The following is a 16625-nucleotide window of genomic DNA, read 5'->3' on the forward strand; positions in this document are numbered from 1 at the left end:
TTCGGTTCATAGGTCAGTAAAATATCCATATATGACTTTTTAAAATTCCCTAATCATCACAGGCTTCTGACATAAGCTAACAGTCTTTTGATCTTGACAAGTTGAGCAACTGGCTAATGGCTAATCCCGATACTGATTTTAAAGCATGAACAGTTGTTTCCAATTTTAATTTATACATGCTGTCTGACCAGAGAATCAATTCTGTTTGATGGTTGTATGCAAACTGTCAATCAACAGTGAAATTACTGTTTTGTCATGGTGCAAAAAACAAACTAAGAAGCACAGTTATTTTAAGTCAGCAATGATTTAATTTGTAGGATAATTAAAGTGAGCATGATAGAATAATCTTGCATGGGAAATAAATTTGAGAGTAAAGAACAAATATGTATCTGCTATGATTTTGATGAATAATGCACATTAAACAATCTTGATAAGACAATAATAATAATAATAATAATAATAATAATAATAATATTCAGTGGTTGGTGGCTGTTCAAAAACCAATTCTGAAAGGTGAAAATGTGCAACAGCCAGTTTGGTCTTTTCCTAAGAGTGGCCACTATTGACAGGTTTGCCTACATATTTAAATAAAGGATGAATCCTGTCAGATTTGTCAACAATACCATGAAAATGACTATTATTCAGTCAAACCCTGAGTAACCTTATTTCGTGGCATTATGTATGACTAATTACACATGAAAAAATGTAATTTAATTGTCTTTTTTATATACGAGTTTTTGTCATCAAAGAGAAGGATGAAGGAGGGCAGAAAAAGGGAAAAGATAGACAAGTTAGAAATAGAGAACAAAACAGGAATAAGCAAATAAACAAGTTTCTGCCAAAATAGATAAATACATGTGGATTGATTTTGCTAAAGATTACCAACTGTTCTCTCATAAATTTATTCTAAAACATTTAATAATTTTAGAATTTTATTCTGTAATCACATTTTGTTAATTCTTTTTTTACTTGCATTATTTTTGCAATAATTTCTAATAAAATACAACTGTATTTTAGGTTTGTAGTTTATGTTCATTAGACACTATTGTGGACATGGGGGGGGGGAATAAGTAATTCTACTCAAGTTGGTTACATTTACATCAAAATAACAAAGACTATTATTAATTAATCGTGTATCAGTAAGTTGTGTTCTGTATAGTTCCTTTATATTTTTAACCCTCCATAAATAATCAATAGGTCAGGCATGTAGGCTGTTTAAGAATTCGCCCAACTTGGCAAAAATTTGTCAAGCCCAGGTTGGCCATATTTAAGGGAGGTTTGGCATAATTTTGAAAATTTGTAAAGACCTTAAATGCCTTACTGCTACCTGTGAAATTTAGCCAAAATACAGGAGTGGTTTTGAAGAAAAAATTTAAAATTAAAAATGGTATGACAAATGCAGTACCATACCATGAACTCACTTGGCCTGATGTCATCAGATATAAATTCGTCTTGGTCCAATATATCTGGTCAATAGCTTATGTTCTTGCTTCATACACAAGAAAAAATGAATGTACAGCAACTAAGAATTCAGATAAAACACATACAAATTATTTAATGCCAAATTAAGAAAAATATTTTATTAAACTACAGCTTACACGTGGAATCAAAAAAACTGACTAGCGAGATACAAATTTAAATCACATATAATTCTAACCTCACAGGAAACAAAATAATTATCAATATGATAAAATGTTTAATCATAAAATGATATAATTCAGTACAATATGGTGCAAACATTATATACCAGTATGAATACAATATATCATATAGTATCACATGACAATGTATATCAAGGCAACAAATAACATCCAATGCTGCACCTCCATGTCTTCATCAAGGCATTGAAGTCTTGAAATTTATATGAAAAAATAAATTGTAATGGCAAAGAAATCTACTGGCTAGCCAATTAAATTTTAGAATATCTGCATATGATTCGTAAATGTAAAAACAATAGGATTATTGTACATGATAATTTCTTCTAAATGTTATGGGATCACGTTACAAGGTCTGCATGACAAATTATACTTTGTAACAAACATGCCATGTGACATTTGCATGAATTTCTAGCATCATATTGTCAATTGTGGTTCAATATTTATTCTACTATCACTTCGTTATCCAAATTCACTCATTTAAAATTATCTTCCAAAAGTTTATCCTTTCTTTGATCAATGTTTTGAATTTAAGCATTGAAATTTTGATAAGACATGAAATTAGGGGAGGGCAGATGGGAAAAAAATTTCACTAATAACCAACTGACCAATTTATTATTTGGTTTTGTAATTAAATGATTTTACATTTCATACATAAAAATGTTTGCCATGTTTATTAGTTAATATTCAACAACCATTTCCAGATTTCCTGCAGAGAAGGTTCATAAAATGTCATGTTTGCTGTTTACAACAATGAAAACTTTGCAAACTGTTAACTATGAATGAAAACAAAACATAAGCACTAACTCATTCATAAGATAAAGCAATGGAATATAACATTGGTAACAGTAAGTAACATCACTTCCCCATGTAAAACTTTATGATACAATCTGTCAACTCTGAATGATAAAAAAAACATAAATGGCACAATATACACCAGTCATGTCAAGTATTCTGTGGAAAACATTCTTCTTCTTTCAGTCTGTGAGCATGTTTTATTAACTCCAATATCAATAGGTGATTATCTGTCTCAAATGCAAGCCATCCAGAAAAAATTTACTTCCTTCTTGCATTCCCATTAATCATGACCCTTGACTTTTTAGGTCTAAAATCAACAGGTGTTCTCCTTTTTGCCTCAAACGCAACCTACAAGTTTAGTTGAGGTATGCTGTATGCAACTTAAGCAGTTTTATGGAAATCTCTTTTCCTACTTTCAGTCCACATAACCTTGACCTTAAAACCTTCACCCCAAAATGAAATGGTATCTTGCTATTCTCAGATGGAAGCTATCTGCAATGTTTGGTCAAAGTAGGAAATAAAGAATTCAAGATATTGTGATGACACCATTTCCTACTTCAAGTCACTATAGCATTGACCTTTTGACCCCAAAGTCGATAGGTGTCTCTGATTTCAAATGCAATTTATTTACAAAGTTTAGTCAGGGTATCTAGCCAAGTTACTGTGTGGAAAACATCATTTCTTTCAACCCCTGTGATCGTGACTACTGAAATCTTTTACCTGAAATGTATGGGTTTCTTCTTGCGTTCCAAATGTGAGCTACTTTAAAATTTTGTAGAAGTAGATGGTGGATAACTTGAGTATCTGTGCAGAAAAGAAATAGGTAACAGATGAATGGACAACATCAAAACATGTGCTCCATCAGGCATATAAAGACATTAGTACTTAATAATTAGCATGATTGTGTAATGGATTTTAACAAAAAAATGAACTATGTAACAGATGGATTGACAATATAACAATACATTCCATATTAGCATGGGCATATAAAATAGTACTTAATAACTATTTTGATCATGACATGAATTTTAACATATATCAGCACCATGTATGTATTTTAAAAACATGGATCAATTCATTTTCCAAATATTGATTTCGTTACCAATAACTTCTTGGTTTCATATTCTCCTAAATAAAACACTGCCATCTGTCCATTCATTATGGCAGATTTTAAACATGACTCACTGAAAACTCAACATTTCATGGTGTAGAAAAGTTTTGCTATAAGCAGGTCTGTTTTCTCAAATTTCAGGGTACAATAGTTTCATTTTATTCAAATAAATGCATCAATCAGAAGTGTCCTTTAAAACAATGAACTATTATGTTGTTCAAACTGCACCATCTATGGCACTTTTCACGACAATTATTTCCATGGTACTTTACCAAAACCATGGTAACTTAAGTCAACAATGTCAAGGACTTTCAAAAACTTCTCATTAACAACATCATCCTGAATATTGCAGAAATGAGATATACTCAATTATAATTTGAGCTGGTAACCATAACAATGGTGGAGAAATGATGTCTTATCAAATCGTGCTGGTGATGTGGAAGAATTTCACGAATTTCATAACAAGTCCCAAAATGAGGTACCACAAGTTCCGTGCAATTTGTGACCTGGCAATCAATGTTCTCCAAAGAACTATTGCAAGAACTGTGTTGAAGGTGTACCTAATATTGCGCAATCTAAAATGAAAAGAAGAAAAAAATCCATTAGAATACATCAATTAATTCAGGTCTGTCACTGAAAATCACATTAAATGGCTTCTAAACAAAAGGGTTTTAAAGAAATAACTAGAAAGAATGACAAAGTCATGCATGGCTGCACACTGAAACAAAACATTAAAAAAGGTATTGACTCTGTCCAATATGACTGAGACTAAACACAAGATTTGCAAATGTAAGTTTATGAGATAATGTTTATACCAAATTGCTTCAGAATATGTTAAATGGTTCTTGAGCTATGCTAGATGCAAGCGTCATCTGTGTGACATAATAAACTGAACTGTCAAGAGCAATAATTTTTTTTACAATGAAGTAGATATGACCAAACCCATAAAAAGTGTATCTAGGTCCATGAAACATTGTAAACTACATTAGAATATTTTGAATGGTCCCTGAGTTATACTGCTTACAAGGATCTGATGCAGTGGTAAATTTCAAACTGATAAAGAGCTGTAACTCTGTCAAATAATAGACATAAAATAAATGAACCTTTAAAAGGCACATCAACAGGTAACAGTACAGCTCACAATTTTTGATAATTTTTTTAATCAGAGTGGGGGATGGAGAGGATTAGGAAAATGCTTCATATGCAGAATAGCGCTGGACAACATGCTTTCATGTGGAGTCATATCTAATTATCATCATCGAGTGGGCAGAATGTTAATAAAGTGGGCATGATTTACTATCTCAAGCAAGCATAAATTCTCAAGTTTCAGTGTGAGAGAGAAAGAAAGAGAGAATAGTGGGGCACTTAGTTATCTACGTCAAACTCAACTAAAATTGAAGCATCTAATTTTCAGATTTTATACCAGGGTTCCACTGTAGTTTTCATGAATCTACATATAATTATTCTTGAAATGTGTTACATCAGGGTTCCACTGTAGTTTTCATGAATCTACATATAATTATTCTTGAAATGTGTTATATCAGGGTTCCACTGTAGTTTTCATTAGCACATGAATCTATATATAATAGTTGCTTATTCTTGAAATGTGTTATACCAGGGTTCCACAGTAGTTTTCATTAGCACATGAATCTACATATAATAGTAGCTTAGTCTTGAAAAAGAGCCTTGAGAAATAGACAAATATGTAAAAAAAAAAAGCCTACAACAAAACAGAGAAAAAGTAAGGTAATTATTAGATTCTTACCATAGTGACATCACACATAAAACATATAAATACTCAATACTGTATAAAAAAATGTTAAAAAACCGAGGAGAATAAATTTTGCTTCCCAGAAAAACAGAAATGAAAGGCTTACTTTCGGATGTGTGCCCTTGCTGCTGGTAACTCAGACAGGTCTTCATTCAGCAGGAATTTCTTCGTGCCGATGCAGTAGTTTTCAATGTAGGTAGGCCAGTGGAGAGGACGGGGGTCAAAGTAGAAAGTCTAAATAGAAAGAAGAAAAGGATGAATAATCTGATGGCCTTGATGCAAAAAGCATAGATGGATGGATGGTTAGGTATAAAACAGCCATTTCAATTTTACCACTGCTTGAAAGATAACTGGGTGGGTTTGACAAGGCATCCAAATAGCATTCATCAGCACAAGGATTTAAATAAAATGATTTAAATAAAATGCTTGCTTGTTATTAATAAATAGTGTTGGATTCACATCATTTGTACAAATTTGAAAACCCTTTATTCGCATATGCTTTCTGTAAAGTTTTGTCAAATTCTGTTAAGCACTTTTTCAGAAAAAGTCACTAAATTATTGGTTATTTTTATCAACAGTGACTATATGATACTGGATTTTCATCATTTGCTCTCTATTCAGCTGTATATATCTGAAAGTCCTATATGTTTGCTGTTAAATGTCAAATTCTGTTGATCTGTTTTTGTCAAGAAGCTGTTTAAAAGTTGAGTTAATTTTAGTAACAGTGCCCATATTTGATGCCATATCATCATCATTTGTAAGAATTTGAAAGGTTTCCAAGCAAGAATAATTTCTGTCAAGTTTGGTCAAGTTCTAATCAGTGGTTTTGGATGAATAGTCATTTAACACTTTTAAATTTTTTTATTAATGGAGGCCATCATTTGTTCAAATATTAAAGGTCCAAATGCCTTGGTTTTTTATTAAGTTTGGTCAACAGTGTTCTGTAAAAAAGTCAGTGTGGCTATATTTGAAGATGGACTGACATAATCTGCACAACCTGAAAGTTCTTTCTTGCCATAATACTTTCTGTCAAATTTAATAAAATTCTGTTCAGTTTTAGAGAAACAGTCATTCAAAAAGTTCTGACTATTTGTAGGACCAGTGGCCATATCTTACTGGGAATCAGCCATGCCATAAGCTAACTTATGGCCAAATGAGCTAAATTAAGAATGAAAACATTTCAGTAATTATGAACAAAGTCCTGTCAATGGCAACAAATGTGGAAAATTGTTTCCTGAGTCATCTTTAGTTAAATTATGTTTAATGGATTTTACTGTGACATGTGTAGGATTAAAGAAAGCCTGTCAGGTAGGCCCATTGTGCTTCCTATGTCTGATCAGCTTTGTTATCATTTCACTACAAGTGTAAAGTTTGCTGCAAATGGACAAGGAAAGCACAGGGTTCCAATGCTTTTTAAAACAAAAAATTTCAGGTCTTTTGCATCCTTTTACTCGATAAAACTGTTTTTATTTTCAAGGTTCTCTTTCTAAACGGAATAAATAAATTTTAATATTAAAACACTGCTTCTATTCTGAGACTTTCTTAACATGCAAGTTCCAACCTGAATTAGATATCTGATTATATACTAAAACAGATGCATCATTAAGGCTGTTCCAGTAAAACATACCTGGGTCTCAGGGAAGGCAGTTTTAATGTGGGGTTCTTACTCATAGATGCAATTTAACAGAAAAAAATTAGGACAAGCATGAAATACATCCAAACGAGAGGACAGAAGCTAAAGTTTTAAACACACACCCCCATGCATCTGTAAAATACTGAAGACCAAACAAATGACTAAAAAATCTGACAAGTGTTTAAAAGTGCTATAATGGCATACAAATCTAATGAAGATATCATGTGCCTACAAACATGCATGCCAAAATTTTACTTCTCTCCATCTTAATGGTTTTTGCTAAATTCTGCTAACAAGGTTTGTGTCCAAAAAAGTAAAACACTGAAACGTTAAACAAATGTGTACAGAAATGGAAATGTTGCTGTAATAGTCTGAAATCTAATCAGCTTATCAACAAGCTAATACAAATAAACATACCAAATTTCCGTTGCCTACCATAATTGATTTTTGCCTGATCATGTTTATGAGATTTGTGTCCAAAAATCTGAAAGTCAAAAAAGTTTTTAAAAATCTACATTAAAAAAAAGCGGTAGGTCAATAATTAATAATATAAATAGTAATGGACCTTAAATTGACCTTTGTTGGACAGAACATCATTTATATAAACAAGCTGTGTTCTCACATCTGATTGTGCTTTCATCAAAAATTTTCAGTTTGCCAAAACTTTTTCAGTTGAATAAAGTTGTTTTCTATCACTTGTTCCTTTAATTTTGTGGTAATGATGGAAAAAATTACTGAAAACATTTGCAATATCAGTCTCATCAGTGACAATGGTGTCATTTACCAGAAGTGCATGAACTTTACTGGTCTGATCTTTGTGTGTTCCTCCAATGAGTTCATTGAAAACTTTCAAAACAGTATTTGACTTGCTGTTTTTGTCTTCAAGCATTGATTGATAATATTTTTTTATACATTTTTTAAACATCATTCTTGATATTTTATTTCTCCATACTTTACACTGTGCACGGTTTCCAATAGCCCTGAAGTGGTCTCAAGTCTTCATGGCATCTAAGATTTCAGTTGTAAACCAATTAGGTTGGATTTCATACTTGGTGTACTTTCATTGTTTTCTGTTTTCCCATCATTAGGTTAGTATTTATTCACTCTCCCAGCAGTTAGTACTCCGCTACCAATTTAAAAAGTCAAAGGCATCATGGTTATAAAAATTGACAAAACTTCGTCATTTTATTCATCAATTTATAACAGGGTTTTTCTAACATGGTCATCTCCTTTGCATTTCAATCCAAATGGGAGGTTCTTCACTAAGGCAACTGCCATATTGACATGGGCTAGTCCATTTCTTTTGGACAACAGGAGTGATGTTGCAAATTGTCTTTTAAATGCTCCAAATAATTCTGTAAATCTGTGAGTTACATTCCCTTTTGTCACCTGCAACTTTTATTGTTAATTTTTTTGAAAAATATTAAAATCGAACAATGATAATATTGAATGCAGAATTTTTCAGTTTTAATAAAAAAAATTTACAGATACAATTTGCAAGAAATTATTTAAAATATTCACTGAAATTACTAAAATGCTCACTGATGTTTTGGATTTGTACACACTACTTTAGGGCTAATGGGAACTCACTGAAAAACAAGTTGGACTGCATCACTGTGGTACATCAGGACATTCAAGGCTATTGAAATTCTTCTGGAACATTCTATATTTTCAAAGCATTCATTATTTCAGATATATGTCAGGACTTTTAAAATTCTTGGACTTAATTCACAATGATTTAAGTGTCTTCTGAAGTTTCATTTTGTAATGTAGGGATATAAATTGTTTGATACTTTAATTAAATTGTTGTCTTCACTTTCTTTCTGTTATATATTTTAGTCTTTTGAGTCATAACAACTAGCAGACATCATCAGTGACTTAAAATGCACAAATTAGCACATTGTTGATGCCGTAAACAGTGTTCCCAACAAGTGTTATGGACATATCAAAGTATAAGCTCCCTCTGCAAAATTCTCAACTTTGGACGTTTATTCTCTCTTCCAATATGGTTGTGCTCAAAAATACATACATGACCTGTTATTTCATCACCATGCAGCATGGGAATGAGATGAAAGCCATACAAGGTGGTAGACTCCAAGAAATGCACAATGCTCTAAGGCATATTTAGATTCAAAAGTCCAACATGGCTCACCAGTGTGGGGTTTATATACTGCTGGTACAATAACCTTTTTGGTCATGTGGCATTACCACACCCAGTTGGTGGTAAACAAAAGTACAAAGAATAGTTCTGAAGCTGGTGCACTCAGCTCAAATTATATCATTTAGAGGAGCCAGGATTTAATTGCCATTTGTGCTAAACAAAAACATTAGTCGAGTTTGTTGTGGGCTGATTTACTCAGATTATTTTTTTAAAAATTTCTCCTGATCATGCAAATTTGGTATAACTTGAACTGATTCATAAAACTCCCATATGTTTTGTGTATTCAGCCCACAATGTCTTCAACATACAGGGTGGTATTGTATATGTCTATTATAACTTGAACTAATTCATAAAACTCCCTTGTGTTTTATGTATTCAGTCCACAAGGTGTTCAACATACAGGGTGGTACTGTATATGTCTTATTATAACTTGAACTGATTTATAAAACTCCAATGTGTTTTGTGTATTCAGCCCACAGTGTGTTCAACATACAGTGTGGTACTCTATATATATAGTCTATTCTAACTTGAACTGATTCATAAAACTCCCACATGTTTTATGTATTCAGTCCACAAGGTATTCAACATACAGGGTAGTATTGTATATGTCTATTATAACTTGAACTGATTCATAAAACTCCCATGTTTTATGTATCCAGTCCACAAGGTGTTCAACATACAGGGTGGTATTGTATATGTCTATTATAACTTTGATTCATAAAACTCCCATGTTTTATGTATTCAGTCCACAAGGTGTTCAACATACAGGGTGGTATTGTATATGTCTATTATAACTTAAACTGATTCATAAAACTCCCATGTGTTTTATTTATTCAGTCCACAAGGTATTCAACATACAGGGTGGTATTGTATATGTCTATTATAACCTGAACTGATTCATAAAACTCCCATGTTTTATGTATTCAGTCCACAAGGTGTTCAATATACAGGGTGGTATTGTATATGTCTATTATAACTTGAACTGATTCATAAAACTCCCACATGTTTTATGTATTCAGTCCACAAGGTGTTCAACATACAGGATGGTATTGTATATGTCTATTATAACTCTGATTCATAAAATACCCACGTGTTTTATGTATTCAGTCCACAAGGTGTTCAACATACAGGGTGGTACTGTATATATCTATTATAACTTGAACTGATTCATAAAATTCCCACGTGTTTTATGTATTAATTCTAAAAGGTATTCAACATACAGGGTGGTATTGTATATGTCTATTCAAAGTTTGTACCTTCCTATCTTCTGGAGGGAGTTGGCTGGTCAGCATGTCCAGGTTACTATATGTCCACTCCCAGGAGTGCATGGTGAAGAAACTAAGTGTCCCTATGGCTCTATGGAGGCGATTGTAGATTTTCACCATTCTGAATAACAAAAATCACTACTCATAAATCTTATATCATATACTGAATAAAACGCCTTCAAATATATACCATATAAAAAATACAAGCAGTCTGCAGAGAGCGTACTTCCGTACACCATACAATTATGAAACCCTAATGTTATCTCACTTTCAAAATGCTAAGGATGACGACTCTTGAAATATTTCATGTTTTAAAAAGCTGATATTTTTACATAGCTAAAGATCTGAGCAATTAAAATTAAAAAATAATTATTGATTCATGTTCATTTTTTGGTGCTAAATAACTTAAAATATGTAAAAATTCATCAAATTTATTCATTAAAATTTATACATGTTGAAGACCATCAACTCCTAATATCAAAGTCATAAAGAAAAGGCTTGGAGTCATCTTTTTCTTTTGTACAACTATTGTTAAGATGATCTCAATATTCGGAAACAAAAAGCCCACACAGCAAATTTACAGTAGTCATCAAAAATATATCAGTATTGTCTCATATGAAGCATAACAGTGCTGCTCTCATATTGATGAAAATAAAAGATGCACACATTTAGTTGTTTTTGTTTTTTTTAATTAAACATGTTTTTTCTTGATTGGTTTTGGAAATGTATCTCAGAATGTTTACCTTGGTTTTTTTCCAACCATGTAATAGCCAAAGTCTGCAATGTAAGCTGGAATCATATGGGACATCATCACCCAGAAGTCATGGAGCAAGCTACAAGAAAATTAAGACTTTCATATCTTGTTATGAAAAGAAATAAAATTTTTAACAATTGTAACATTTTTGTAAAAAGCTTGATAAAAATAATTCACACTAGATGCAGCATACCAACCTCATGTTATACTAATGAATAAGCCTCTCACCAACTTCCCTGTCATTCAAATGCCATTTGAGAAAGTGATCACCTGATTCGGTAGGCAATGGCTAATATATCTAAATCTGTGTGATAGCAAAAGTATGGTATAGAAGATATGTACAAAACAGTCTAGTTGTTATCTCCCCATGATTTTTCAACTTACATTACTCACAAAAATTACTGAACTCTGAAACTTTATTCAAACTCTTGAAACCAGCCAAACAGGAACATCAGACACTTTCATAACAACAGCATTATGAGCAAGCACGGAGAAATTTTTAAATTTTAACTGAGAAAATGAAATGTGCTGCAACAATTTAGGCATTGAAACACACGTATAATTTCAAACTAACCCATTATTTGTGATTGCAACTTTCGGCCGCCTGAAACAGGCATCAAGAGGAATTTTCTTAAATGTGTTCATCACAACATCCTCCATTTCTCCCCAAGTGAAAGGATTGACAGAGCCAGTCGTACTGTGATAGATGAGACAACTGCTGGGTTTTGTCAGAGCAGTGTACCATGCTACAGTTATAAGCATGTTGACCGGGATGTCAACGGGAATTATATCGGCCACTCCTCGGAAGTCACATTTCATTGACCTCAAGATTCCTTTTCCTGCCTGCAAAGATTAGATTTAAAATGAAATACATATACTTTTTACAGTTACCTTGATATAGTAACTTACAGGTGTAAATTAAGACAAACAAAAGTTCATTGCTGACCTGAGTAACTGACACTTATTAGCATGTGAATAAAAATTTACACATGTATTGAACTTTGAAGCAGAAAGAAAAGTCTGAGACACTAAATTGCTACATTGTCTACTAATGTTGGTGTTTCTTACCTTTTTTAATATGACCAGATATATATATATATATATATATATATATATATATATATATATATATATATATATATATATATATATATATATATATATGTATGTATGTATGTATGTATGTATGTATGTATATATATATATATATATATATATATATATATATATATATATATATATATATATATATATATATTACATACATACATGGGGGCCCTGAGTGGCCGACTGGTCTAAAGTGCTCACAATTACAGATCAAAGCCATCTCACCTGTCTGCGTGGATTCAGCCAATGTGGGCATGTGAGAAAGCTTGCCAGTAGCTTCTCTTGGGTCAGTGGTTCTTTCCAGGGTTTCCCAGGTTCTTCCACCACCATTTATACTGGCTGCCACGTATAGCCTATCTTGTGCTGAAAAATGGCATTAAACCCTACAACAACATACATTAACATGCATGCATGCATACATACATACATGAGATTAAAACATGGCAAATTCTTTTGCTTCATGTTTGTAGTTGTTTTTGTAAACTGCATAAATTTTCTTGTGATTGTGCTATGTAACTTAAGGGATAAACAAATATCGTGTGCATTTGGCTGCCTGAGCTTGAAATTTTGTTCATTTGTTATTGAACAATGAAGGAAATACAATTGTTTTATTTTTGACAAAACACAAGTAATTAATTTTTGTTACTTAAAAACGTAATAAAATATGTACACTTTCTTGGCATGAAAACGCCACCGTTTATGCCACAAGCTCTGGCTCCTGGGTCTCACCCTGCTGCCCTGATGACTATTCCTTACTTCATAACTTTGAAATTATTCACAGCTACACCAATAAAAAACATATACACTACAAGTGGAGTTAATTTATGCAGACAGCATGGATTCCTGGTTCTGTCATTACCAACAATGCCTTACAGAAATTTACCCACAATTACTTGCAGCAATGTCTGATTATATCTTAACTGTTGTGTTGTCATGGTTTGCAGTTATCATTCTTAATTCATGAGAGAAAAAAAATTCTTTCAAAAGATAATAGACCTAGTTGAAATTGACTTTCAGAATGTTGTTGTTGTTGTTGTTGTAGGGTTTAACGCCATTTTTCAGCACACGATAGGCTATACATGGCGGCCAGTATTAATGGTGGAGGTAGAACCCGGGAAAACCCCGGAGAGAACCACTGACCCACGAGAAGCTACTGGCAAGCTTTCTCACATACCCACATTGGCTGAATCCGAGACTCAAACCCATGCAGACAGAGGTGAGATGGCTGTGTTCCTTAATGGACAGCGCTTTAGACCACTCGGCCACACTTTCAGAATGAATCTTGCTCTTCTGATTCCATGAACAAACTTAAAAGATACGTGTTTTGCGATTAACACAGCTCAAAACTAAGGGAGACAATGATGAACAACATAGACATTTCGTTTTATCTTGTATCCTTTATTGCTGTTCAAGTTTTTAAGGTCATATGTAGTGTCCTTCAAAGGGACTGATGCTCTTCTTGCAGAAAAGAACTAGGAAGAATTCACAAGAAGTCCATTCTTCCCTTGTTTTATTCATTTTACCTGTCAAGTACTGAAACCATTCGAGATAGTTTTGAGAAAATCCAACTTATCGAATTAGATAAAAGAATATCTTTTTTATACATCTTGCAGTTTACAAATTCAAAAGTGTTTTTAAAAAATTGGTCTTGACCTTTGACCTTGAAAATAATGCTATTGATTTGCTAAATGCATTTCAGGCAAATGTCCAGATATTGCCACAAGACAAGTTTAGTTAAAATCCACAGGTATTATTTTCTTGACTTGTTGCATTCACAAGCCCAAGTTATGATCAGAGAACTGGCACCTGTCTATGATAGTCTCCTGATAAATCCACAAACTAGGCCTGATAAAAGGAACCATTATCTGTCTTATCATGTGTGTAAGCCATTACAGATAAAAACTCAAGTCATGACATTTAATCCTGAAATCAATATAGACTGCTGACTATAATCAACAGTTTGATAATACAGACGCTCTGCATGAACAAACAGGTGCAGTTTAAAGCATCTGGGGTGCTGCTGTAAAATTAGTCTGGTTCCCTGACTTATTTCACTAATCCTTATATGAAACCTGGATCCATATCAAACACAGATGAACTGCTTATCCGGATTTTTTTGCAACTACCATTTTTGTGTAGATTTTTCTTGTATGCCGTAAGTCCGTATTTTAAGGGTAATTTTCGTAAGACTTAAAACAAAATCATAGGAGTTGGCAGGTCTGTGGACACTGTGATGGCCATGTTAGAAGTCAAATCATTTTCAGTTAGGATTACATATTGTAAGAAGTGTTTCAGTGAAAAGCCAATGTTAATAATAACCATTCATTCAGGAGTAGCGATGACAAAACTTTTAAGATAGGTACTATAGCAACTATGTTGGAGGTCAAACTAGCACCATTTTCACTTAGGATCAAAAACGTATTTTATGTCAACTCTAGGTTGTGTCTAAGTGGAGGACAGAAGAGTATCTTTTCAATTTAGAACAAGTATTTCAACAAACCTCCTATGCTAATATGACTATCCATTCAGGAGCAATAATAAGATTTTTAAGAAGACAACCAAGACAGCTTTGTTGGAGGTCAGATTGGCACCAGTTTCATGCAGAACCAACAGCACATTTTAATGCAGCACTAAGCAGTTTCATATGACTGGCCATGGGGTGAAATTTTTAATTGAAGAGACATCCATATTTTATCTCCAGGTTTTTCTCTCCCCATAACTATTATAATGGTATCAAGAATGCAGGAGCTTATGCTGTACCCATAAATGGACAATTCTAGTGCAGAAACACATTTATTCTTGCCCATTAGACTACTATGTTCATTTATAGATGACTGCCAAGTTTCTCAAAGCTGTTTTTACAAATGTATATAAAAAATTTCATGGCAGGTGATTTTGAAGGAAATTAACCAGTTTATGATTACTTTCATCTTCATTATAGTAATATGTACGATGCAGTTGTAACTACTTTATGAAATATCTCTGATATTGTTGAGAACAGGTTCTTTTTGGGGAGTTTTATGAATCACGAGTTTTAGGGATTTTCGAGCACTGCAGAGAGGGGACATAATCAGACTATGAAGGGAGTACATGGTTCACAAAGTTATGTATTAGGGAAATTCAAGTGCTCTTCAAGATAATAAATGTAATTTTCAAGCATAATAATTAGCTGTATATAACTTAGGCAAAATGTTGATTATGGTATGCAGAATAGACAAAATTTTAGAATAAAATATTTCATCATGAAAACACAACTCTGGGATATTTTTTTAATTAAACTATGCCTAGGAGAAGACATTATAATCAGCGGACCTTAAGGTAGAGTCATCACATCTACATCAATCTCTTTTACTAGAGTTTCATATTCCTTTATTTTTTTCCTTCAATTTAAAGTAAAACGGATTCCAAATTCATTCCTATTGTTGATATTTCATTCTTTATATACTTTTCACTCTTGCCATGGGATTTTAATCATTGATCTAGCTGAGGTTACTTTAATTCTACAAATTCCTTTTAAGGTAATGATACAGACTTTAGCACCAAGATCAAATAAAAAGAAAATTTATTTCCCAATCTGTCTGATTCAGGCAGTCTAATAGCAAGTCAACTGACTTAAACTGAATGAAAACTAATACTGTATTCTATAAAAAAATTTCAATTCATTTTGAGTAATTTTTGATGCAAACGAGGACAGAAACATAACACTGTAAGACATGTTTTAATCACTGTGCAAGTCAATGATATTGTCTATATCAATAAAACCTCAACTAATGCCGATCCAATTCTTTTGACAAATACAAGACAAGGCAGTTAATTTATCTCTTATCTTTCCCAATTTATAAAGCCTGTATAGTGTTCAAAGGAATCTTGTCCTTGCCAATATGTAAAACATGCATAGTGCTCATAGGAATCTTGTCCTTGCCAATATGTAAAACATGCATAGTGCTCATAAAAATCTTGTCCTTGCCAATATATAAACAAGTTGTTGTTGTAGGGGTTTAACACCATTTTTCAGCACACAATAGGCAATACATGGCGGCCAGTATTAATGGTGGATAAGAACGAAGGAAAAACCCGGGGAAAAACCACCGACCCATGAGAAGATACTGGCAAGCTTTCTCACATACGCACATTGGCCGAATCTGAGACTTGAACCCACGCAGACATAGGTGAGATGTCAGAGATCCGTAATGTAGAGTGCTTTAAACCACTCAGACACTTGGGGCCCCTATAAAACATGTATTTCACTCAGGAATCTTGTCCATGCCAATATATAAAATATGTACAGTGATCACAAAAATCTTGTCCTTGCCAGTATGTAAAACATGTACAGTACTCATAGGAATCTTGTCCATGCCTACATATAAAAC

The 16625-nt window shown here is 32.9% G+C and overlaps 1 protein-coding gene across 4 annotated transcripts in view; it reads right to left on the minus strand.

The window, feature by feature from the left end:
- Window positions 1-285: 285 nt before the first annotated feature.
- The window catches only part of LOC149785356 (fatty acyl-CoA reductase 1-like), a 54788-nt gene continuing 38448 nt past the window's right edge, over window positions 286-16625 (minus strand). For all 4 annotated transcript variants that reach the window (XM_089979267.1, XM_089979269.1, XM_089979268.1 and 1 more), the window contains 5 exons: window positions 11723-11991; window positions 11138-11227; window positions 10386-10515; window positions 5442-5569; window positions 286-4139 (listed from right to left, as the gene is read on the minus strand). In XM_089979267.1, the coding sequence (XP_089835393.1) occupies window positions 3983-4139; window positions 5442-5569; window positions 10386-10515; window positions 11138-11227; window positions 11723-11991 (774 nt within the window). In that variant the 3' untranslated portion in view covers window positions 286-3982. The remainder of the gene's footprint in view (window positions 4140-5441; window positions 5570-10385; window positions 10516-11137; window positions 11228-11722; window positions 11992-16625) is intronic.

Source organism: Sinohyriopsis cumingii, chromosome 13 (genome assembly GCF_028554795.1).
Source record: "Sinohyriopsis cumingii isolate HCF-2022 chromosome 13, ASM2855479v2, whole genome shotgun sequence".
NCBI classification, from domain to species: Eukaryota; Metazoa; Mollusca; class Bivalvia; order Unionida; family Unionidae; genus Sinohyriopsis; species Sinohyriopsis cumingii.